The sequence below is a fragment of the Mesocricetus auratus genome, unplaced genomic scaffold, assembly GCF_017639785.1.
Source record: "Mesocricetus auratus isolate SY011 unplaced genomic scaffold, BCM_Maur_2.0 Super-Scaffold_100015, whole genome shotgun sequence".
NCBI lineage: Eukaryota > Metazoa > Chordata > Mammalia > Rodentia > Cricetidae > Mesocricetus > Mesocricetus auratus.
In genome coordinates this window covers 40,814,614-40,841,525 of record NW_024429198.1, presented here as the reverse complement: position 1 = coordinate 40,841,525, position 26,912 = coordinate 40,814,614, and the positions used below count along the sequence as shown (strand labels likewise).

Below are 26,912 nucleotides of genomic sequence, written 5' to 3'. Positions count from 1 at the left end.
TTTTAAACCCACCTTACAGGTAAATTTGAGGAACTTCAATGTCCTAAAAACTGGCACTTGGATCATGAAAATGAAATATTTTATCTTTATTTTTAAAGTACTGTTCTTTCACATTTGACAATATTTTAAACTACTCACCTCATGTACTTATTCCACCTCCCTGAAAGACTGCTGGTAATTAGTACTTATTTGGGTGGTGATGTCATTGTCTCTATTGGTGCAGATACACATATGGTGCCTCTACCTTGCCCCAAATGAAAATGGCCTTTCACCCACACTTAGACAAGATAATCCAACTACACTTGTGTGTAGTGAGATATCCACGCCACCCGCACCTATTGCACTGACCACGCCCATTTAGGTATGGTCACTGGTGGGGATGCCGTAAGGGAAGCCTAGGTTTGGGGTTCCGGACCCCAGCTCACTCTCTCTTGGTTTGAGTCGGGTCACAGAGAGCAGCCTGGGTGTGGATTCTTGTAGCTGGAACTTGCAGGTCATTGGTTTCTTATGTAAGTGTTTTCTCCCTGAATAAAATTAACCTATATTTAACCTACTCCCATGTATCCGAATCTATGTGTCTATACTTGTGGGCAACACAGAAGAAAAGGAAGTAGGATGGGCAGAGGACGGTTCCAGTAGGAGAAGGGGTAAAAATTATTAGAATTCATCATATAAACATGTAACACTCTTAAACGTTAAAAATTAAAAAAAAACTGTAGCAGTGCCCATTGAAACCACCTTTCAATAAAACCTTTCGACGAAATGACATTTCAACAAAACACTTCACAAATATTAGTGGTAATTAGCACTAATTTAATCTGAAATTCCTGTAAATCCAGTCATTAGTAGATAATGTGTTTTGAATATATGTAGCTTAAAATAATATTTCTATAAGTAACTGCTTTATTGCAAATATTGTAAAAAAAATAATAGCATCAAAAGAAGTATTGGAGATTTCTAAACCATAACAGCAACAACAAAGAGTTAACCTGATCTATGTGATTGAAATTTGCTTGAGGCAAAGAGGAGTCAGAGGCAAGAGAGAGAAAAGCAGACCCATGGGCAATGCTACCTACTTTGTGATGCCTACAGCTGTCTGTGGGAGATTGCCTTTGAAACAATTATCCAATCACATTTCATTTTCATGTAAAAATTGCTCTGTGATTTTGATACATAGAAAAATCTATGTGACTCTTTTTAAATTCATTTATCTTTAAATTTCAATAGCTATCTCCAAAGAGATGTAAAAAGGTGATATTCAGTCTTTCTTTATAAAGTTTTATTACCAAAGTTGATCACATAGTTACTTCTGTGAAAATGGAATAATACTCTGGCATTTTGTGTAAGTTTCTTGTATTGTTCATTGATAAGGTTATTTTAATGTGTTCTACTTTTAAGATAACAAACTGAATTATCAAGTGTCAAAAGAGTCCTAAGCAATAGCAGTCTTTTTTATTCTGTCTGCTTATTTCAACTATTTTGGAGGAAGTTCATTTATTAGCATCCTATATTCAGAATGAGATTAAGGAAAAGAAAAATAGAGAGAAATATTTTACTTGCTACTGGTAGAATAGCATTTTTCTATGCACAAAAGACGACACTGAAATATGATGAGCTACAGATATAAATGATAAACTTCAACAAATGTGTCTTGACCAAAGAAGTATGTTCAACCATTACCAAGATTTTTGCATTATTGTCATTGGGTTCAAATATCATTTATGTAAAACTCTTACATAAATCTGTGTCTCTTTGATTTATTATTTGTAATCCCACTGGAAGGAGAAATATGGTGGGTGTTTGACTGATGTAATACTAAATGTCTATTCTTTAAGTGGTTGCATGTAAGAATAATATAAGCTATATGGAATGAGTACATATTTGAACTTTTTCATTGTAGATAACTAATGGGGCAATGTTCTTTGTTTTCAGCTATAACACCTATCTCCATTGCTGTTTCCTTGGAAATAAATGTGAAATCCATGTACATATTAGTTCCATGGATCAATAACCAAAGTAAAAAAATGAAAACATATTATCTTTTGCTTTAAAAAATGCAGAACTGAGTATAAATGTGGACTATGTGGCTATCAGTGTTTAAGCTTTCAAACTTCAGTTAATTTAACCCACTTGGAATCTGAATATTAGTCTTCGACTCACAGAATTCTTACTTGGTAAAATACCTGTCAGAAAGATTCGTATTATACAGACAATTCCCACTGAGCACCAGAATGTGTCCAGTGTTTAAGTACATGGCATTATGATCGATAGCAACACATTCCAAAATGTATCTTCTAACTTCAGCTGCCTCTGTGTGCTTTTCAAAATAATTAATTCAACCACACTACCTCTTCAGCACTGTCCACAATGAAGTTATAATGTAGAGACCTCTCTGCTAGTAATTCTTGAACTTCTTATCATGATGTTATTTTTTTCATAATGCCTCAATTTTCACATCCTTTATTCATTATTGATTTGTCTTTATTCATATGTCTTCCCAGATAGATATTGATCACTTACTATAAACCAAGGAAATGGTGCTAGGAAGCACACTTATTTTATATAGCACTTTATAGGTTCTTTACTTCCTGTAACTTACAAATCCTTGTTTCTAAAAGTGCATTCAATGCATTTAAATGGGAATCAAAGGCTTCAGAACTTCGCAACAGCCTTGGAGATGCACAGAAAATTACAAGGCAAGGTTTAGAGTTGCTGCCTAAGAATAGGATTTTCAACTATAAAATATACCAGAGTGAAAGAAATTATATATCTTACCAAGGGCATGTCTCCAGTTTTGTAGAAGGCAGTAATGAATATCTATAATTACTGTATGCCAACTCTGACCTTGACTGTATTGTTTTTATGTGTACACAGATTATTTTGCAGTGCCTCCGTAGTTAGGGAGTCACTCTGATTGGACATTATATACTTCATGTTACAAAGGTGAGACTGATTCAGTATTGTTACAACACAGTATTGTGCGATGGCAGAGTGAACAAATGAGTGATGATAGTTTAGTGAACTTTCTTCAAAAATGAAGAGAGGTAGTATTTGCAGTATATGTCAGGGTTGTCAAGGACTGTGAGAAGACATCATTGATTTTCCCCATGCCTTTTGTTTCTTTGTAGAACGATTCAATGTTTATCTAATGCCTACACCCAACCTGGACATTTATGGTGAATGCACAATGCAGATCACTCATGAGAATATCTATCTCTGGGATATCCACAATGCCAAAGTCAAACTGGTGATGTGGCCTCTTAGCTCACTAAGAAGATATGGTCGGGATTCAACGTGGTTCACCTTTGAGTCAGGAAGGTAAGTTTCAATTTCATGACAGAAAGACAGCAGGCATGTATCAAAGTCCTGTAAATTCTGGCCACCGCTACCAGGAATAAGCATTATCTTTATAAAAACATTGAAGTTAACAAATACAAATATCTTCTGCTTCTTATTAATGATTTGAAAAATATTATTAATTATATTGCAGCTACCGTAGTCAAAATCATTTCAGTCTCCCACATGTATATCAAGCTTTTTAAATAATGTTGAGTGTTAAAATGTTATTAAAAGTTTGACACATCTTCATGCAGTAATATTCCTATACAATTAAGTGTGTCCTTGGTTGCATAACCTTCATGAGTTTATTAAAAGCAAATGACACTAAATATTGTTTAAAAATTATATTTTAGGTTTGAGATAAGTTGCACAACTTCTTCATCCCACTGTTTATACTGGTAATAGTGAATAAATTTTGGCATAGCCACGATTGTTATAAAGCAAGTCAGTTAACTTTTTCATCTCAGCATATAGCTGATGCCCATAAATGCTTGAAATGAATGGATTGCTCATAATTATTATGCATAGACATGAAATTATACATGATCTTCAGACAACAAAATTAGCATTTTAATCACCAGACCTCTTTGGGAAAATACCCGACTAATAGAGACTTAAGTTTAGAGATTTTTTTTCCTTCATCAGGAATTAAACTCAAAGTCTCCTGTGTGTGTGTGAGTGCCCTAGCCAGTGAGCTATATCTTCAGCCTAGGTTTAAGATTTCTATGAAACAATATGACTGTTAATGCATCAGTCTTCCCAGGTGAGAACTGAGCAAATTGGCAAAGAATTGGCTGGCAAAACCAGCAGAGACAGCTGATCTGAACAATGGGGAGCTCTTGGACCCCAGACTGACAGCTGGGAGGCCAGCATGGGACTGATCCAGACCCCCTAAGTGTGAGAGTCAGTGTTTATCCCTGGCATACAAACGGAATTTGTGTGTCCATGACACAAAGAGGGATGCTCTCTCAGCCTAGGCTCTTAGGGGAGTGCCGGGACCCTGCCCTGAGTGAAATGACAGACTCTGGATATCCCCTATGTGGAAGGAAGTGGGTATAGGGTGGGAGGCTGGGGGGATGGTGGGGAGGTACGGGAGGAGGTGAGGGAGAGGGAACTGGGATTGACATGTGAAGCAAGCTATTTAAAATTAAAGTAATAAAAAATTGAAATTAAAAAATACACTGTTCAAATGAATTCATAGTCTTAAAAAATTATGGCTGAGGCCCCAATGCTTGTGACGTAGCAACTTTAATCCATAACTTTCCTCTTATAAAATGTTTAAATATTCATGTATAGTTGTGTCCTAATAAATTTTAAGAACAAACATCTGTCAGCTGCAGTAATTTTCCTAGAATGAAGTACTTTTACACTAAGGAAATATTATGCTTTATCATACTGATTTCTCTGATGAGTGTTGATTCCTATATTTACTTAGTAACACTGAGCTCAGGTAACTATCTATTCTTTTCTGCCTAAAAACTCAGGGTACAATAATGATCACAATCTTCATAACACTTGAAAGTAAAATTTTCAACACAAAGGAAGTTTGTAGACATGAAAACTGCTTTAAAAAGTCTTACATTGTATAAAAGGGATGATAATCTTTTAAATATTCACTCATAAAATAAATATCGATTACTAAACTTAAAAATCAATGTTATGGGGAATAAGGAGATAAATAATTTAATAAAGTACGTAACTACAAGCATGAGGAACTGATTTCAGTTCCAGAACATACACAATAAAAATAAAACACAAACAAACAAACAAAAACATTGGGTATCATGATCTGTGCCTGTAATTGGAGTCTAATGAAGCAGAGGCCTGGACATCAGCCGTCCCAACTCAAGTCGGGCGCTGGGCCAGTGAAAGACCCTGTCTCAAGGAGATCAATGATTTGAGGATGAAACCCAAAGTTTTCACCAAGCATCTGCATTCACACACACACACACATACACAGAGAGAGAGAGAGACAGAGAGAGGGGGGTGAGGAAGGGAGGGAGGGAGGAAGACAGATAGACAGAGCACAACATATGAACATATATGCAAATGGACATTCACATATAAACACATACAGACACATGCTTTAAAATTACTGTTGCTCTAGGATGGCATATGAGGTAGTCATCAATCTCATTATCGGGAAGGGCATTTAAGACAGCCTATTGTTTAGATTGTTAGTTGGGATCATTCTTGTAGATCTCTGGACATTTCTCCAGTGCCAGATTTCTCTTTAAAACTAAAATGGCTCCCTCTATTGTGGTATCTTTTTTCTTGCTCTCCTCTATTCTTCCCCATCTCAATATTCCTGCTCCCTCATGTCCTCCTCCCCCCTCCTCTAATAACAGAGCCGAACTCCTGGCATCCAGTAGCAGAGAGGGAGGAGTGATTACCAAAGGGGTCAAGACCAGGTTGGAGAAACCAACAAAAACAGCTGACTTGAACAAAGGGGAGCTCATAGACCCCAGACTGAGAGCTAGGAAACCAGCCTAGGACTGACCCAGACCCCTTGAACATGGGTGTCAGTCAGGAGGCCTGGGCAATCTATGGGGCTTCTGGTAGTGGATGAGTATTTATCCCAAGTATACAAATGGACTTTGGGAGCCCATTCCAAATAGAGGGATTCTCTCTCAGCCTAGACACATGGGGGAGGGCCTAGGTCCTACTCCAAATGATGTAACAAACTTTGAAGATTCCCCCATGGAAGGCCCCACCCTCCCTGGGGAGCAGAAAGGGGATAGGATAGGGGGGTCATGGGGGGCAGGGGAGTAGAGGAGGGAGAGTGAACTGGGATTGATACATAAAAGAAGCTTGTTTCTAATTTAAATTAAAGAGGAAGAAAAATAAAGCGAATAAATACTTTTTTTTTTTTTTTTTGGTTTTTCAAGACAGGGTTTCTCTTTGGCTTTGGAGGCTGTCCTGGAACTCACTCTGTAGACCAGGCTGGTCTCTATCTCACAGAGATCCACTTGCCTCTGCCTCCCAAGGGCTGGGATTAAAGGCATGTGCCACCACTGCCCTGCTGAATAAATACAGTTTTGAACAAAAAAAAATTACTGTTGCTGGAATCTCAGCTCTCAGCACTTGGGAGGGAGGTCAGTCTCTTAGTTCAAAGCCAGTTTAGTATAGATAGTGAACCACAAAGGCCAGTCAGAGCTACACAGTGGGACTCTTCTCAAAAAAAAAAAGCAAATAAAAAACAAAAAACAAACAAAAAAAGTAATGAAACTCTTACGGGAATTGTTTGGTTAATTTTCTTCATTTCCCCTAGCCCTACCATCCTACCACACATCCTTCTGTGGCTTTCTGGTTAAACTTATGGGGTTTTGTTTTTTGTTGGTTTTGTTGGTTGGTTGTTTTTTTATTTAGTTAAAAAATATTTATTTATATATTTTATCTGCATGAGTGTTCTGCCTGAACTTACATCTGTGCATCGCTTGTGTATCCAATGCTACTTCATGCCAGAACAGGATATTGGATCCCCTGAGACTCAAGTTACAGAAGGTTGTGAGCTACCATGTGGGTTCTGGGAGTCAAATCCAGGTCTTTTGTTTTGTTTTGCTTTGTTTATTTAAATTAGAAACAAGCTTGCTTTACTTGTCAATCCCAGCTCCCTCTCCCTCCCCTCCCCTCCTACCTCTACCAACTCCCTCAACTCCCTACCTCATCTTCCCTCCACTACCCAGGAAGGGTGAGGCCCTTCATGGGGGATCTCTAGAGTCTGCCATTTCATCCAGGGAAGAGCCTAGAACCTCCCTCATGTGTGTGGGATGGAAGAGCATCCCTCCATGTGGAATACGTTCCCAGAGTTTGGATGCCAGGGATAAATACTGATCTATTACCCCAGGCCCCATAGATTGCCGAGGCCTCCTCACTGACACTCACATTCAGGTGGTCTGGATCAGTCCCATGCTGGTCTCTCAGTAATCAGTCTGGGGTCCATGAACTCCCCCTTGTTCGGGTCAACTGTTTCTGTGGGTTTCACCAGTCCAGTCTTGACCTCTTTGCTCATCACTTCTGCCTCTCTGCAACTGGGTTCCAGGATTTCAGTTCAGTGTTCATCTATGGGTATCTGCCTATGCTTCCATCAGCCACTGGATGAAGGCTCTAGGATGGCATATAAGGTAGTCATCAATCTCCTAATTGGGGGAGGGCATTTAAAATAGCCTCTCTACTATTGCTTAGATTGCCAGTTGGTGTCATCCTTGTAAGTCTCTGAAAATCTCACTAGTTCTAAATCTCTCCTCAAACCTATAATGGCTCCCTCTATTACAGTACCTCTCATGCTGCTATCCTCTGTTCCTCCCCTGATTCAATGTTCCTGCTTCCCCATGTCCTCTTCTCCTCTCCTCCTCTCCCAACTCTTTCTTCCAGCTCCCTTTCCCCTTCCCTCTTACAATGCTCCCAATCCCCTCAGGAGAACCTTTCCAATTCCCTTGTTCAGGGTACCATGCATACCTCTCTTAGGGTCCTCCCTGTTTCCCAGATTCTCTTGTGGTGGGATTGTAGGCTGGCAATCCCCTGCTCCTTGTCTAAAATCCATATATGTGTGAGTACATACCATGTTTGTCTTTTTGCAAATGGTTAACTCACACAGAATAGTTTCTTCTAGTGCCATACATTTGCCTGCAAATTTCAAGATTCCATTGGTTTTTTTTTTCTACTGAGTAGTACTGCATTGTGTAAACATACCACATTTTCTGTATCCACTCTTCAGTTGAGGGGCATCTGAGTTGTTTCCAGGTTTTGGCTATTACAACTAATGCTGCTATGAGCATAGTTGAACAGATGTTCTTGTTGCATCTTTTGGGTATATGCCTAAGAGTGGAATTGTTGGATCTTGCGGTAGACTGATTTCCATTTTCCTGAGGAATCTCCATATTCATTTCCAAAGTGGCTGTACAATTTGGCACTCCCACAAGCAGTGGAGGAGTATTCCCCTTTCTCTACATCCTCTCCAGCATAAACTGTCATTGGTGATTTTTTTAACCATTCTGACAAGAGTAAGATGGTATCTCAGAGTTGTTTTTATTTGCATTTGCTTGATGACTAAGGATGTTGAGCACTTTCTTAAGTGTCTATCAGCCATTTTAGACTCGTCTATTGAGAATTCTCTGTTTAGTTCTGTACCCCACTTTCAAATTGGATTATTTGGTGTTTTGGAGACTTGCTTCTTGAGTTCTTTATATCATTGGAAATCAGCCCTCTGTCAGATATGAGGTTGGTGAAGATCATTTCCCAATCTGTGGCCTGCCGTTTTGTCTTGCTGACTGTATCCTTTGCCTTACAAAGGCTTCTCAGTTTCAGGAGGTCCCATTTATTAATTGTTGATCTCAGTGTCTGTGCTACTGGTGTTATGTTCAGGAAGCCATCTCCTGTACCAATTCATTCAAAGGTACCTCCCACTTTCTCTAATAAGAGGTTTAGTATGGTTGGATTCATGTTGAGGTCTTTAATCCATTTGGGCTTAAGTTTTCTCCATGGTGATAGATATGGATCTATTTGCAGTCTTCCTCATGCCAGCATCTAGTTATGCCAGCACCATTTGTTGAAGATGCTTTCTTTTTCCAATGGATAACTTTAGCTTCTTTTTCAAAAATCATGTGTTCATAGGTGTGTGGCTTAATATTAGGGTCTTCAATTCGATTCCATTGGTCTACCTGTCTATTTTTGTGCCAATACCAAGCTGTTGTCATTACTATAGCTCTATAATAGAGTTTGAAGTCAGGGATGATGATGCCTCCTGAAGTTCCTTTATTGTACAGGGTTGTTTTGGCTATCCTGGGTCTTTTGTTTTTCCATATAAAATTGAGAATTGTCGTTTCAAGGTCCGTGAAGAATTGTGCTAGGATTTTGATAGGAATTGCATTGAAGTAAACTTATGTTTAACAGGCTCAATTGTTTAAAGGACAAATAGTAATGTTTCTGTATATTACTCAAGTTTTATTTCATTTATGAACAAAATGTTCACAATTTCTTTTTAGTTTGAGGTTCACAGTTTTTAATCCATTTATCACTCTTTAAAAGTCTTTAAGAGGAATAAATAGGTTCTCTACAAACCTTAAAATTAGCATCCTCAAGCCCAAAAGCAAACTGATTTCTTGATAACATCAGTTGAACTTCTATGGCCTTGACTGTTTTAATAGTGTTAATGTAGTTATGAAAACACACTAACATATTAGAATATGTAAGGTTCATATTTTTCAAATATTTGGTACATTGTTGGTTTATTATTTTTTATTTGTTTTGCTGTTTGCCAGAATAATATCTTTTGGTTGTGAATCTAGCCTTTAACGGCTGAGCTCTCCCTCCAACATTAGAATAATACCTTTTAAAAATGATACCATGCTTCTGTAAGTCTGCAATTAGAGTTGTATTTTGATTACTGCTTCGTTGCTCATTCATTTAACCTGGGCCATTTGTCGAATCCAGTGCTGAGTTTTCTTCCTTATAGTCAGGGGTTTGTGATCTCTACCGTTTAGCTGGATCTGATGAAGCTGAGTAAATTAATGATCATAACCATGTAAATAGTATAGTATTGTCACAGAGTTGGCATAGGTGAAATCGTTTTTTTTTACTCTTCTTCATAAAACTTATATTTTGCTTGTGTCTAATATTTTAGAAACTTTCTAGCTTGTCTTGAAGAATTCTTACCAAAGACAGAGTAGTATTCTGCGGGTTATGCCCTTGCCCTAAGCCATAGAAAAAGTGGTTAGAAAAAAGCCAAACACAAACTTTCCTTTAAAAGTCTGACAGACAAGTCTGAGTTCTCTAGAAATAAAGCCAGAGTTCCCTACTCTAAGTTCAGAATCTATGATCATTTGTGAAAATATAACTGAAGCAAATATTTTGAGAATACATCAAAGGAATATATTGAGTGACTAACCTTATGCTAACTTTGGGAGAAAAGTGTCTAGCATTTAAGAGCCAGTGAGATATATGAGAATTCTTTAATATATGATCTGCATTTCTTTTAGATGAGTTTTTTTGCTGTGAAAGTATTTTCTATGGAGAAATCAGACAGTAAAGCAATGAGAATATAATTTTTATATGTTTAAGAAAATGCACTTCAGGTAATTTCTTTTTTGCTTGTTTTGTTTCTTTTTAACTTTTAACTACATAACCTCAAGTCAGAAATCTGAGTTTCATTTTGAACTTACAGCTATTGATGCCACTGTGTCCTCCCAAAATTATATTGAATCCCACATGCCCAAGATAACTTTGCTTGTAGACAGAACCCTTTGAAGATACTTAGGCGAAGGTAAGAATGTGGACATAGGGCCCCCCTCCATTACAGCATCTTCATTCATTCAGGTGGAGGTGCTGAAGAGATGGCTCAGCAGTTAAGAGTTTGCGAAGTTTCTAGAAGATCCAAGTTCAATTTCTTGGATCTATGTCAAGTGACTCACAATTGCTAGTGTCTACTGCTCCATGGTGATATGACACCAGAATCTGATCTGACACATACCTGAGTCTTAATATTAAAAATAAAAAAGAAGAGATTCCAGGGACTTTGCTTACTCTTCATCTCCCCTAGCTTCTAAAACAGGGGTTCTCTACCTGTGGGTTGCAACCCCACTGGCAAACTTCTATCTCCAAAAATACTATATTGTGATTCATCACAATAGAATTATGAAGTATCAATGAACATAATTTTATGATTGGTGGTCACCAAAACATAAGAAACTGCATCAAAGAGTCTCAGCATTATGAAGGTTAGAACCACTGCTGTAAAGACACAGCAAGAAGACATCCATTTCAAGGCAAATGAGATCACTTCCTACTAGCATATTGATCTTGAGCCTTCTAACCTCCCGAACTGTGAGATCACAATTTTCTTTAGCTTAAGCCACTCCCAGCCTTGAGGTGGACAGCACCATAGGGTTGAGGTTCTAGACTAAATAAGTTTGGAGAGGATGAGCACTTATTTCTCACTGTCCTTAATTGTTGGTGTGATGTGACTAGCTATTTTTATTTCCTGCTGCCTTGTCTTCCATACTGTGATTGTGTGAAACCTGGCATTTTGAGCTAAAATAAACATTTCATTCCCTAAGATGTTCTTTGTCGGGGTATTTTAGCACAGCAACAGAAGTTAAACTAGGACAATAGGCATTGTCATAAATGTATAGTTTAAAATTATGAACTCACAGAAGGAACACAAAGAAAATTCTCATTTACTCATAAAATGTGAATACAAGGGCTTTTAAATCTAAAATAAACACAATGGATGAAAAATACATTGAAGAATTTTATGTCATCAAAGCTAAATTCTACTATTTGTCTGAAGACATCCTAGACAAAATTAAAACAGAAGACAAGGTCAATGATATCATTATTGGGAAAATTACTCCTATTTACAACTAGTGAACAATTTTTACAACCTCAAATACGATGGTAAATAGCCCATTCATAAAAGGGACAAAATTGTTGTCAGTTTATAACAGAAGGTTTACTGATAGTCTGAAAAAACACGTAAGATAATATGCTCAGAAAATTGGTTACCAGGAATAATAAACTAAAACAAGGCTCCACTGCATTCCACCTTGCCCAAAGCAAAACAAAACACTGAGTATGTCGACTAGAGACAGAACAACTCTGATTCTCTTGGTAATGTGAATGAAAAGTGGCATGCAGTTTTCAGAAATCCTTGATCGTTTTGTTGTGTGTATAATATCACAAAGAAATTTCACTTATGTAAATTTATTTTTGAAATAATACTCATATCTAGATGCTTAGAATCTTTCTGTGTAATAGTCAAGATGGAAACAATACAACTTGCAGCAAGTGTGACTTGAAACACAAATTACAGTATTGTTATCTAATATAACATCTCTTTCTAATAATATTCCACAAAACTAAGCAAGGAAACATTATTTTAAGTAGCACATATGAGTATATTTGTACAAAATTCTATGAGTCAAACTAATTTATATGGACAGAAAGCTTGAGGTATATGGATAATGTACTGCACATGCACAAAGAATTACAGGGTTAATTAAGCCACTTAAAACATGCATATCATGTATTTTGCTCATATTCATTCCTCATTTACTCGGTCTTGTCTTCCCCTTCTCCACCTCCCACTAGTCCCCTTCCTTTTCCCACATGGCTTAACATGTATTTTAATAATATATTGTCTGCACATAAATGAAAATGTGATATTTGTATTTCTCTATGCACTCTATTTCATTTAACATGATGATTTCCATTTTCACCCATTTTCCCACAAATGGAATAATTTTATTCTTCTTTATGGTTGCCTATAACTCAATTGTGTGTATGTATTTATGAGTATGTAATATGTGTGTTCTACATTTTATTTATCCATTGATTGGCATCTATGTGGATTGCAAAACTTGGCAAAACTAATGCATCAGTACATATGGATTTCTAGGTGTCTATAGTATGCTGACTTATATTCCTTTAGACATAGTCCCAGGTGTGCTATAAGTGCTATAAGTAAATACTCTGATTGTCCTAATTTTAGTCTTCTAGTGGACCTTATTTCCATAGTATTTGCACCAATTACATCAATTGGGGGATCATTTTTACCCACATCCTCAATAGATTTGTTGTTTCTTTTCTTGATAGTAGCCTTTCTGGTGAAATAGATGAAAAAGAATCTCAATGTACTTTTGATTTTCATTGCCCTGATAACTAATACTGTTGAACACTCTTTTATGCTTTTTATTTTTAATTTTGCTATTTAGAATTCTTTTTTTATTTAACATTTTACACATGTTACTCTCAATTCCCTCTCCCTCTCTTCCTCCCCCCGAGCCCCCATTCTTCCCAGCCCCCCACCCCACTCCATTCTTCCTCTGCTCCCCAGGGAGGGTAAGGGCTTCCATGAGGGATTTTCAGAGTCTGTCATATCATGCCAGGCAGGGCCTAGGTCCTCCCCAATGTGTCGCTGAGAGAGCATCCCTCCATGTGGAATGGGCTCCCAGAATCTGTTTGTATGCCAGGAGTAAATACTGATCTGCTCTCCATGGTCCCATAGATTACCGAGGCCTTTTCTCTGACACTCAGACTCGGGGAGGAGGTGTCTGGATTAGTTCCATGCTGGCTTCTCAGTCATCATTCTGGGGTCCATGAGTCCCCCCCTTGTTTAGGTCAGCTGCCTTTGTAGGTTTCACCAGTCTAGTCTTGATTCCTTTGCTCGTCACTCCTCTTTGCAACTGAGTTTCAGGAGTTCAGTTCAGTTTTTTTGTTTTGTTTTGTTTTGTTTTGTTTTTTTTGCTGTGGGTGTCTATCTCTGCTTCCGTTCGCCATTGGATGAGGGTTCTAGGATGGCATATAAGGTAGTCATCAATCTCATTATTATGGGAGGGCATTTAAGGTAGTCTTAATGGCAGTTGGTGTCATTCTTGTAGATCTGTGAAGATCTCACTAGTACTAGATCTCTCCAACTTGTAATGGCTCCCTCTATTATGGTATCTCTCATCTGTTGAGTGTTGTCTGCCCTGCCTGCTGCTTTGGTTTTTTTCCTCCACCAGCCTTCCGGGGCTCTGCCACAGTTGCAGTCCCCAAATAACACATAGGATGCTATATTAATTATGAAGCTGTTGGCTGTTTGCTTGTTTCTTACTGGCTATCTCTGACTTAAGTATTTAACTCATAATTGTTAATCTAAGTATTTCTCTTCTAAGTATTTCTCTTACTGGAGAAAAGATCCGGACCTTTTACTCCTCTGGAGGCTACATCATGATTGCCTGTGTCTCTCTTTCCCAGAATCCTCCTCAACTCCTAGTCCCACCTATCTTGCTTCCCTTTTGGCCAACAGTGCTTTATTGACATATACACAGGACTTCCCCATCACTCATCCTTCTCTCCTCTATTCTTACCCTGGCTCAACCTTCCTGCTCCCCCATGTCCTCCTCTCCCCTCCTCTTTTCCCCCTCTCCTTAGAATTGTTTTGAGAATTGTTATTTCAATTTATTTACTTGCTTATAAAAAATTAACGATGTTCTAGTTTGCTTTCCATTACTTTGGTAAACCAACCAAACCAATTGAGGAGAGCAAAGGTTTTATTTCAGCTTAGAAATATCATGGTTTATCAGTGGTGGAAGTCAAGGCAGGAATTCAAGCAGGAACCTGGAGGTGGGAACTGATATAGACACAAGAGGAACACTGCTTAAAGACTTTCTCAGCTTCCTTTCTTATACAGCCTAGGCCCAGGCAGCTTGTCCACAGGTACCTTGACCTGCAGTGGTGCGGTATCTCCAAAATCAACCAGCAATCAAGAAAATGCGCAACAGAAATCCCCGCAAGCCAATCTTGTGGAGGCAACTCCTCCATTGAGATACTCTTTTACCAGTAATGTCCAAGTTTGTTGAAAAAAAATCCTGAACACAGCTGAGAAGAGGGTGTTACCCCCTTGGTCAACCTTGTGATATAAGCATATCGTTATAAGCTATACCGCTTTCATTTCTTATTCCCAAGATGCCACATTAATACTACAGTTGAAAACAGTCTAATTTATAAAAGTCATACAGTTTATAAAACTTTCAATACTTAAAAGTTCAATATCTCTTTACAACTTCAGTCTTTATACTGTGGGCTACTATAAAATAAAAATCAAGCTGCATTCTTTCTTATTTCGAGAGGGAAGGACAAGGACACAAAAAAACTAACAAATAAGTAAAACCAAAGTCTAGCAGTATAATTTAATGTCTAATGTCTGTAGCTCACTCATGATCTTCCGGGTTCCAAAGACCTTTGGCAACTCCACATCTCAGACTATGCTATCCCCAACACATGCTGCTTATCTGATAGACCCAGGCCAGCTACACTCCACATGTACCCCTGGACAGTTACCCATATTCCTGGTATTTTCAATACCTAGGGTTCCCCACTGTTGATGAAGCTGCTCCTTCACCAATGGCCTCTCCAGGCCTCTCACAGTAGAAGACCTCAGATACTTTCCATGATCCTTCAGAGACAGTACCATGTAAGAGACTCTTACATATTACCAATGTTGTCTTCCAGCTTGACATTTGTTGAAAATTATGGAATTTTTCACTAAATATTGCATATTTGTGTTTTATTATAGGAAAACTATACCACAAAGTTCCTCATGTGAAAATCTATGAGGAAAGAAGATATGATTATATTTATTATTTCCATTTTGTATTCCTTCATACTACTTGAACAGTTGGTAATAAGGCTTTATAATAAAATACCTTATCTTAAAAGAACAGGGCTAAAGAAGAGAGAGAAAAACCCTTAGTTATTCTATGACCCAGATATCTTAAGGTGATGTGCCTGGCCAGATCTTCATCCTCATACCAGTAAAATGAGATCACAAATCTGTTTTAACACCCTGAGTATGTTTAGAACTTTAAAAAAAATTTTAGGATAAATGACCATCTTTCCCTTTTTGAGATTTATTGTGTTACCTTATATTATTTGAGCTCAAAAGGTAATATAAGCTTTGCATGGGGAAATGTAAACAAAAGCATAAAATCACTCATAATATCTCCTTCTTGAGAGAAAACTGTTTGCAATATTTTGGTACACTTTTGTATAATGTATTTTAAAACTGACTTACATAAAGATTTTATCACTCATGTTTTGCTTATTATTGCATAAGAATGCTTTATAGTTAAGTATAATGACAGTATGGTATCTGAACATAAAGCTATGCCCACTATTAATTACACAGAAGATATTGAGAAAGTGAACTTTAATAAATTAGCTCACAAGAAATTTATGGAAAGAATTGTAAATTCTGATTATGCTATTAACAGAGGCTTTTAAAATAATTACAGGGTCAAAGCATGTGATATTTTAAAAGCTTCTTTGCAATAGAGCAAATTGTTTTCAAAGAATGTAAAATCTATTCATACAGTACAAAGAGAGTGCCATTCTTGCCCCGTGAATGCATGCATTAACATGGACATTCAAGGTCTTTCTTTTTTGATAGAGCCCATTGACATGCCATTCACTTTTTAAAACCTTTTCTATTTTGTTCGTCTTTGACATTGGGGGTTTGTCTTTTTTACATAGTGAACTTCTATTTTTCCTTTAAAGATTGAGATGTTGATTGAATGTCTATTCTTGTTAAAGAAAACCAAGGCTGATAGGCTTAGTCCATGTTTAACCAACATAAATAGAGATGGGACACTTTATTTCCTAGGAGATGAGGCTGGGTTTAGGGAGCAGATGAGTATATGATATCCAGCCAGTCAAACACAGAAACCCAGATTTTCTATAAAATAAGATTTTTAGCTAGCTCACTGCATAAAGTATATATATATATATATATATATATATATATATATATATATATAGTGTGTGTGTGTATGTGTGTGTATGTCTGTTACCAACTCTACTGGAAAGTAATAAAATTGGATAAGTGAAATATTCTTCTCACAGACAACTGACAGCCTTTTTCAAACATATTAATCAATATCATTGTGCTACTAAGTTATGAAAATTAACAATAGGCATAGTATCTGATCACTAGTCCTGGTGGGATAGCTTAGCTCATTTGTCCTCATGGTTATTATCATACCTCCTGAGCCTCAGGGAGCACATGCTCTGGCAAAGACTGCTAAAAGGAAGCAACAGTAGAGAACTCTGCTTCCTTGGTGAGCATAGCATATGAGATTTGCTTTCATTCACATTCTCACAACAGCTTGGAGAAATTGCTCTCTCACCATGATTGTAACTTTGCATTTTAAGAGAAAAAGAACCAACCAATTTTTCATGGAAGCTTAGTTTCCAAAAATATCACAAATTTAGCAGACCTGCAGAATAAGTCGCAGGCCTCCTGATTATACTCAATTTTTTCCTATGAAAGACAACACTACTTTTCAAACTGCTGATGTGGCAATTTCACTTCACATAACCACATAAATATTGGAAGCATAAATCTAAATGAGTGGCAATTCCTAAATGACAAATTTCAAGTAAACCCAAGTCCTTTTTATAAAATTATTGCTCAAAATATATTCTCTCGTACTAAGTACAATGCTTAATACAACAAAATTGGCATTTCACATGTATGTCTCACTGACTTTGAAAAATATGAGGTGTATTTGGAAGATTGGGGAAAACCTGCTTCCTAATTTTTAACAATTAGAAATAAGAAACAGGCCGGGCAGTGGTGGCGCACGCCTTTAATCCCAGCACTCGGGAGGCAGAGGCAGGCAGAGCTCTTTGAGTTTGAGGCCGGGCTGGACCAATAGCTTCCAAAACAATAGAGAAACCCTGTCTCGTAAAAACCAAAAAAAAAAAAAAAGGAAATAAGAAACAGGAAGAAACACTGCATACAGTATATTTCCTACAAAGATGGTGTTAATGAAAGTAAATATTGCATATATATATTTAAGGATTCTGATATTCCATAGGTAGAATTTACTTATCCCTAAACTTTTCAGATTAGGAGTATTAAGATAGAAAGCCTGTCTTCTCTAATCAACTTCTACTTGCAGCAATAAAAAAAAGAGAGAATTTAAATGTGGTATGAGATCTTGAAAGATGTAGAATACATGAATATATAATATGAGTTTTATTGTGTATAGTGCATTGTACAGATTGAAGATCCCCCCCTCTGAAATTCTTGATACGTAAGTGTTTGAGACTTTGAGGAATGTGTACATTTTGTAGTATCTTTATATAATTTACCAGGGAAATGATCATAACTTCAGAATCCGACTCCCCATGGTCCAACATCTGAAACTTTTTGAGCACATATATAATTACAAAAAGTTCCAGATTTTTGAACATTTTAGATTTGGGTGTTTGGGTATTGGGGGTATTCAACATGTATAATGTTTAAATTACCTAAAAATTACTAATTCAGCACTTCTAAGTAAACCCAGAGGCATCCCCATCCTTGCTTGTTCCTTCTCTCAAAATAGAAGTTTCCCCTAAAGAATATTAATGGGATTCTTGTCTTCATAATAGAGAAGTTGTCTGAATTATTGACATCCATTCTGTAAATCCTGTACTCTTTGATGTATTTTATAGCTACCAAATGATGTTCATGATAGATTTTAGAGAGTAATGAGTGTGGGGACATGTTCCAATCAACCTGAGGACAGTTTGACTTTGTGTATGTATGTGACACCAGCTATGAGATTGTCATCCCTGGTAGAAAGCAAAAAAAAAAAAAAATACAGTTCAGCTAAGATACCTCTAATAGTATAAAGCAATGTAACCCAGCTTCAGAAATGACAATATGTAAAGCTTAGTGCATTTATCTAGTGAATGAATTATCCAATATGTTTCATTATTTTCCTGGTAGACATTGAGTAGTGACCATATACTAGATGAAAGATTAACCAAGAATTTAAAGTGTCTCCCTATTGATTTTTACCCCATGAGTCTAAAAATCACTCTTTGACTTAATGCCTATTAGCAAAGTTTAGGAACTTTCTGAAGGAAAATTAAAAAGTCTAAAAGGAAGAACAAAATTGTCACTGTGATCCCAATAGACCAATTAGTGAAAAGCTATTCACACTAAAGTATGTGTGAGTTCAATAAAAATGTATTGAACTTTAGAGTTAATGGAGCAAAAACTAAGATCAGAACCTCCATTTCATGATAAGAATGGTATCCTAAGGCATTTAATTAATGCTTTTTCCTATGGGGAAAAAATTAGTTCTATTATCATAGCAAGAGAATTACCAAATTAGATACTCCCAAAAAATCATTGTTTCTAAAAAGCTTTGTCTAACATGCGTTTGCTTTGATTTTTTCACATCACATCCCTCCCCTTTCCTGCCTTCTACACTATGTAATTAACTCAATTAGATATCATGAATGAATTGTTTTTGTGAAATAAAATACCTAACTTATTTCCTGAACTGTCATTATTTATTCAGCAGATGCCATGATAAGAACTGAAGAAGTTAAGATGAGAAGCACACAAAATGGCCTTAAGCAGTTCAAGGGGCAATACCAATGGATCTATGAATGGCTACAATGCAATGTAAAAACTGGAGAGTAGATCAGTATTTATTCCTGGCATACAAATGGACTCTGAGGGCCCATTCCACATGGAGGAATGCTCTCTCAGCCTGGACACATGGGGCAGGACCTAGGCCCTGCCCAGGATTATATGACAGACTGTGAAAATCTCTCATGGAAGCCCTTACCCTCCCCGGGGAGCAGAGAGGAGGAGTGGGATAGGGGTTGGGAGGAATGGCTTGTTGCGGGTGGAGGGGAGGGAGAGGGAACTGAGAGTAACATATGTAAAAAGTTAGATTAAAAGTTATTATATATAATAAAATAAAATAAAGTGGCACAAAGAGCTGAGAAAAAGGAGAGAAATTCCATGAGGTTTATAAATCAGGAAAATGATTTTAATTATGTTGAATAATTTAAAATGATGATTGTTACAACATAATATTCAATGGCTAAACAACATTAAAATATGTTTCTCAATGATGCTAACATGATACAGGTCTGAACAAAGTACCAAGTTGGATAGATTAAAAAAGTTGAGGATGTCTCAACCTTGAAGTTCAAGTACACCAGACTACCTCAGCTAACAATAGGTTACAATAGGACAATAGGACAATAGGACAACAGGACAATAGGACAAAGGAAATTTCTAGTAGGTGTTATGGGCTGAACTATGTGTCCCTAAAATTCATTATGTAAAAACATTGTCCTCGGTATCATAACAATAGAGAAGAAGCCTTTGCAAATTTTTTTGTATTTTTTTTATTTTTAATTACTTCAATTTTAAATAGCTTGCTTCACATGTCAATCCCAGTTCCCTCTCCCTCCCCTCCTCGTGCACCTCCCCACCATCGCCCCCCCAGCCTCCCACCCTATTGCCACTTCCTTCCATATAGGGGATATCCAGAGTCTGTCATTTCACTCAGGGCAGGGTCCAGGCACTCCCCCTAAGAGTCCAGGCTGAGAGAGCATCCCTCTGTGTGTTATGGACACTCGATTTCTGTTTGTATGCCAGGGATAAACACTGATCCACTGCCCAGGGCCCCATAGGTTGCCCAGGCCTCCTCACTGACTCTCACACTCAGGGGATCTGGATCAGTCCCATGCTGGCCTCACAGCTGTCAGTCTGGGGTCCAAGAGCTCTCCCCTGTTCAGATTAGCTGTCTCTGCTGGTTTTGCCAGCCCTTTCTTTGCCAATTTGTTCATCGCTCCTCTCTCTCTGTCACTGGGTTCCATGGGTTCAGGTCACTGTTTAATTGTGGGTGTCTGCTTCTGCTTCAATCAGTCACTGGATGAAGGCTCCAGGATGGTTATAGACATCAAGTTCATTATCAGGAATGGGCATTTAAGGTGGTCTCTCCACTATTCTTATCTTCCTAGTTGGTGCCATCCCTTTAGATCACTAGAGGTCTCACTGGTGCCAGATCTGCTTTCTAACCTATGGCTCCCTCTTCCCCCTATTATACCCCCACTCAACCTTCTGATTCCCCCATGACCTACTCTCTCCTCATCTTCTCCCCCTCTCTTCTTCGCAGCTCCCACTCCCCCGCCACCCCTTGCCGTGTTCCCAATCTGTTCAGAAGATCTTGCCTCATTCCTCTTCTCTTGGGTACCATGCATATCTCTCTTAGGTTTTTTTCTTGTTTCCCAGACTCTCTTTCAGTGGAAGCGCAGACTGGCAGTATACTGATCCATGTCTAAAATCCATATATGAGTGAGTACATACCATGTTTGTCTTTTTGTGACTGGGTCACCTCACTCAGGATGGCTTCTTCTAGTGCCATCCATTTACCTGCGAATTTCAAGATTCCATTGTTTATTTTTCTGCTGAGTAGTACTCCATTGTGTTAATGTACCACATTTTCTCTATCCACTCTTCAGGTGAGGGGCATATAGGTTGCTTCCAGGTTCTAGCTATTACAAATAATGCTGCTATGAACATAGTAGAGCAGATGTCCTTGTTGTATGAATATGCATCTTTTGGGTATATGCCTAAGAGTGGAATTTCTGGGTCTTGTGGTAGATCAATTCCCATTTTCCTGAGGAATCTCCATACTGATTTCCAGAGTGGGTGTATGAGTTGGCACTCCCACCAGCAGTGGAGGAGTGTTCCCCTCTCTCCACATCCTAAATTGTCTTTGGTGTTTTTTTATTTTAGCCATTCTGACAGGAGTAAGATGGTATCTCAGAGTTGTTGTGATTTGCATTTCCCTGATGGCTAAGGATGTTGAGCACTTTCTCAAGTGTCTCTCAGGCATTTTAGACTCCCCTATTGAGAATTCTCTATTTAGTTCTGTACCCCACTTTTTAATTGGATCCTTTGGTGTTTTGGAGACTTGCTTCTTGAGTTCTCTGTAAATTTTGGAGATCAGCCCTCTGTCAGATGTGGGGTTAGTGAATATCTTTTCCCATTCTGTGGACTGCCTTTTTGTCTTGTTGACAGTGTCCTTTGCCTTACAGAAGCTTCTTAGTTTCAGGAGGTCCCATTTGTTAATTGTTGACCTCAGTGTTTGTGTTACTGGTGTTATCTTCAGGAAGCAGTCTCCTGTACCAATTCATTCAACGGTACCTCCCACTTTCTCTTCTAAGAGGTTCAGTGTGGCTGGATTTATGTTGAGGTCTTTGATCCATTTGGACTTAAGTTTTGTGCATGGTGATAGACATGGTCTATCTGTAGTCTTCTACATGCCAGCATCCAGTTATTCCAGCACCATTTGTTGAAGATGCTTTCTTTTTTCCATTGTATATTTTTAGCTTCTTTGAAAAATGAAGTGTTCATAGGTGTGTGGGTTAAAATCAGGGTTTTCATTTCTGTTCCATTGGTCTACCTGTCTATTTTTGTGTCAATACCAAGCTGTTTTCAGGACTATAGCTCTATAATAGAGCTTGAAGTCAGGAATGGTGATGCCTCCTGAAGTTCCTTTATTGTATAGGGTTGTTTTCGCTATCCTGGGTCTTTTGTTTTTTCATATAAAGTTGATTATTGTTCTATCAAGGTCTGTGAAATATTTTTCAGGAATTTTGATAGGGATTGCATTGAATCTGTAGACTGCTTTTGGCAAGATTGCCATTTTTATTATGTTGATCCTACCAATCCAAGAGCATGGGAGATCTTTCCGTTCTCTGGTATCCTCTTTAATTTCTTTATTTAGAGACTCAAAGTTCTTGATATACAGGTCTTTCACTTCTTTGGTTAACATTATCCCCAGATATTTGATGCTGTTTATGTCTATTGTAAAGGGTGATGTTTCTCTGATTTCTTCCTCATCTACTTTATCATAATAGGGCCACTGATTTTTTCTGTGTGTTAACCTTGTATCCTGCCACTTTTCTGAAGGTGTTTATCAGCTCTAGGAGTTCCCTTGCGGAGTTTTTCGGGTCACTTATGCAAAATTAATTAAGTTATATAAGGTCTTGATCCAATAGGATTAATGACATTCTATCAACAATAAAGAAAATAAGAGCTGTCTCCCCTCTCCTACTTCTATGCAGCATACAAAAGAAAATCCAGGTGAAGACAAAGAAAGTAGCCATCTGCCAGTAAAAAGAAGGCCTAACCATGCTTACCAGTGATCTCAGACTACTATAGAAGTGTGAGAAAACAAATATTTCCATCATATTGGACTCATAATCCATGGCATGTACTCTCTCATATATGGATTTTAGACATAGATCTGGGGAGTGCCAGCCTACAATCCTATGGCCAGAGAGTCTGGGAAACAGAAACTTCATTTAATGGCTGATCGAAGAAGAGGCAGACTCCCTTGGTTAAGTACTGAGCTGAAATCAAGAAAGCCAGTAACAGAGAGGGAGGACTGATGATCAAAGTGATTAAGACTGGGCTGGTTTAACCCCCCAGAAACAGCTGACCAGACAAAGGTTAACTCTTGAATCCCAGGCATAAGCCTGGGAATCCAGCATGGGACTGATCAAGGCCCCCTGAATCTGGGTGTCAGTGAGGAGGCCTAGGGAATCTATTGAGCCTTGGACAGCAGATCAGTACCCACCCCAAGTATACACATGGACTTTGGACTCCCATAGAACAATGTGAGGTGCACTCTCACCCTGAACTCTTGGGGAAGGGTCTAGGCCCTGCCCTATATGAAATGACAGACTATGGACACCCCCATGGAGGGCCTCACCCTCCCTGGGGGAATGAGGGGATAATGGGGAGGGGTTGGGGGGGAGGGCACGGGAGGAGGGGAGGGAATGGGAGAGGGACCTGGAGCTGACTTGTGAAGCAACCTCGTTTCTTATCTAAATTTAAACTGGAAAATAAAATAAAAAAAATATTTTCCATGTTACATTCATATCTATAAGAGAGAGAGAACCTCCCAAAAGTACCCTACTTCCAGAATGTATATCAATGTTCAGTCTGCAGGAAATTTGTAATGTAGTCAACATTGGTTCAAGACATCAGAAGAATAATTCCAGAGGAATGATGTAAAAGGATCATTTTTTCTTCATATGTCCTATGAGATGAGCAGTAGTTTAAGAGGGAAAGGAAGACTTCACTGCAAATACACCCTTAAGGAAGAGAAGACTGGAAGCCATGGGACAGTCAGCACTGAAAAGATGGTTAGTGGACATCCTGGCAACCTATCTTTGATCTCTAACAAAGATCCATGTCCTCATCCTTCTCTTTGGCAGAAACTTGCTCATCTTCCTGTCACTTTCACTCTGCTCTGTCCCACTTGAAAGGACTTACTATCATCACTTTCCTTGACTATCTCTGACATGGATATGGGAAAAGGTTCTTCTTAGATGTCACAAGTTTGTAGACCACTTGTACAATTCAGAAGTGATGTTAGAGGTCTGAGGCATATCAGATAATAAGCTCTAATTAAGAGATGATGGCAGACACATTATCCATAGCTGGTAATGTTCTTGACCTTTAATCAACCAATAGTCTTAACATTGTTACAAAGATTGTGCATTTTACCTGGTCTTCTCTCTGTGGCTTTAAAAAAAATTGTCTCTTTTGTTTTTTGACATTATACTATAATTATATCATTCCACCTTCCTTTTCCTGCCTCATCACTCCCCACACATTTTCTCTCACAGTCATGGCCTCTTATTTTCATTAAGATTGATTATGTACATATGTTTATATATAATGTCTATTATATGTTATATATGCACATATATATTCCTAAATATCCCTGCTCAGTCTGGATAATGTTACTTTTATATATGTTCTCAGGGATGACCACTTGGTATTAGCCAGCCAATTGTTTATGATCTTCCCTAAAAAAGTATTTCTTCTGTTCTCATCATTATTTAGTTGCCTGGGGTCTTTGTGTAGGATTGAGGCCTGCTGAGATTTCACCTTCCTACATAAGATTATCTATTGATATGATCCATGTGCAACTTATATTTAAGCAGTCATGTTGGTGGTACTTAATGGATATTGCTTCCAACTTTCCTAGGACATGTGATCATTCAGTAAATTCACTCATCCTCTGTCTCTAACAATATTTTTACCCACTCATAAGTATAGGAGGTTTTGTTGATGAGATAGGACCCACAATTCTATGTATTAATTTGTTTGATCATAGATTTCTATATTGATCTCCATCTGTTGCAAAGTGAAATTTCCTTGATAAAGTAGTGAGGACTAGAGTTTGTAGGCAAAGGTCAAATATTCAGAATATAGTTAGAGAACATGCTGGCTTAGTAGAGTGGTAGTTGTGGGTTCTTCCTCAAGATCCAGGGCTTCACAAACCCTGGGTAGTTGAGTGGGTTTCCAGTTTTAGCATGATTATCCCCCATGTTGAGGACTTCTTAAGTCCAATGAGACAACTGAACAGAAGAAACAGCTTCACAAGGGAAGAAAGAGCACACCAATCTGTTATCTAGTACAAAATGGTCATCCCTTACAATGTACACTTTAAAGTAACATTATACAGACAGGGTAGATCAATTTATGCATTTAGGAATATGTGTGTGTACATTTATATGTGAATGTATACTAGACACACACACACAAAAAGGATATGTATGTAACAACAATTAGCAACAAAAGAGAGGCCACAAATATGAAAGAGAGCAAGGAGGGTAATATGAGAGGGCTTCAAGGAAGAAAAGAGGAGGAAATTATGTAATTATGTAATAATGTTATAACTCCCCCCAGAGTAATGATTTAAAATGAGCTAGAATTTTTCAATTTAAGGAGAAAATGGTTTGGAGATAGGGTGCCTAGGCACTCAGTTGGAATGAAGAGCTTGGCTAGTGCATTGATGTTCTAATTTGCTGGGTGTTTTGTTTTGATTTGGTGGTTGCTCCAGAGGTTTTGTTGCCATTGCAGATGTGACTTAGAGTAAAGAGAAGAAATAAGCAGAGAAAGCATAAGAAAAGGAGATTAAATTCAGAGCCAAGTGACTTTGAGTCATGACAAAAGAACTCAGACTTATAGCTATCAGGAAATTATTTTCTTAAGGCAAGAAAAGAAACACAGATTCAAATTTCATGCATATATATCTGATTGTTTTGTGGTGGATATCTTAATAATGAATCATTTAAGTAGGTTAATAATTTCAAATAAATGGAACACTCAGGTCAATGTTCTCACAGCAATCATAGAAGATTTTTAAAAAAGGAAAACAAGTCAGGCAACTCAGGAGACTTTTGCTTCTGTCAATCACTTAAACCTCCATGTGAGTTCATTTTACCCCCATTAACCTTCCTGGATCTTGATTTCCTCATCCATCAGAACTCAAAAATATATTTGTTTGTCCACCTTCTATGCTAATATGAGGTGCAAACCAAATGAGTTTTGAAACAAGTTTTTGAAAGCTCCTATGAACAACACAAATAGAAGAGCTAATTAAAACCCAGTAGATGCCCATGAACACACCAGTAAAGGTATATCTGAGGAATCAAAGAAGATGCCTTCTTCCACACAAGCCACAGTCCTGTGTTAAGACAATATAATATGGTTTTACAGTGCCACTTACAGACATCCCAAATAGACATGTGGCTTGAACATAATTACACAGAGGGATCTCTCAAAGAAAGTGTTCACCTCATACAGGCAATGTATTTATTTCTATCTCCTCAATTTGTTTAGGCTATTTTACAAAACCTTTGTAAAAAGAACTTTCCTAAGTAAGCTAATATGCCCTTCAAGATCAGCATATCTCTGTGATTTAGTTCAGAGCAGTGATAACCCATATGCAAAAGCCTTCACTAATGAGAACGGAGGAAAGAAGTACTAACATTAGTTTTAATTAAACAGACACTGTCTTGTCAAAATTGAATATAAATGAACTTATTTTAGTCTCTAATAAGAAAAGATCATTAACTCTAATAATATTTTCTTCATTTTTCCACTGTATCTAAAAACATAGCATGTTGGCAAAAATGTTCTCAAATAATCTAGGTTACTTTTTAAAACAAATATTAAAACTCACGTCAAGAGGTAAAAGGTGAATCAAAATCAAAAACATTTTTGTTTTTATAAGGTTATTTCCTTTTGACATTGAATAAATTCTAGGTAAAGAACAAAAACTAAGTGTATATTTAAGTGTATGTTATGAGTATACATCAGTATGTGTATATGTATGTGGGTGTATATGTATGTGTCTACATCAGCTATTATGATCATAGCAGCATATAATTATATATGATCATATTAGCATATTACTCAAAATACA

The 26,912-nt window shown here is 37.6% G+C and overlaps 1 protein-coding gene across 1 annotated transcript in view; it reads left to right on the top strand.

The window, feature by feature from the left end:
* The window catches only part of Dok6 (docking protein 6), a 407,151-nt gene that overhangs the window by 241,840 nt on the left and 138,399 nt on the right, over nucleotides 1-26,912 (top strand). Inside the window, exon 5 of the mRNA XM_005065385.4 lies at nucleotides 3,129-3,318. Within this exon, the coding sequence (XP_005065442.1) occupies nucleotides 3,129-3,318 (190 nt within the window). The remainder of the gene's footprint in view (nucleotides 1-3,128; nucleotides 3,319-26,912) is intronic.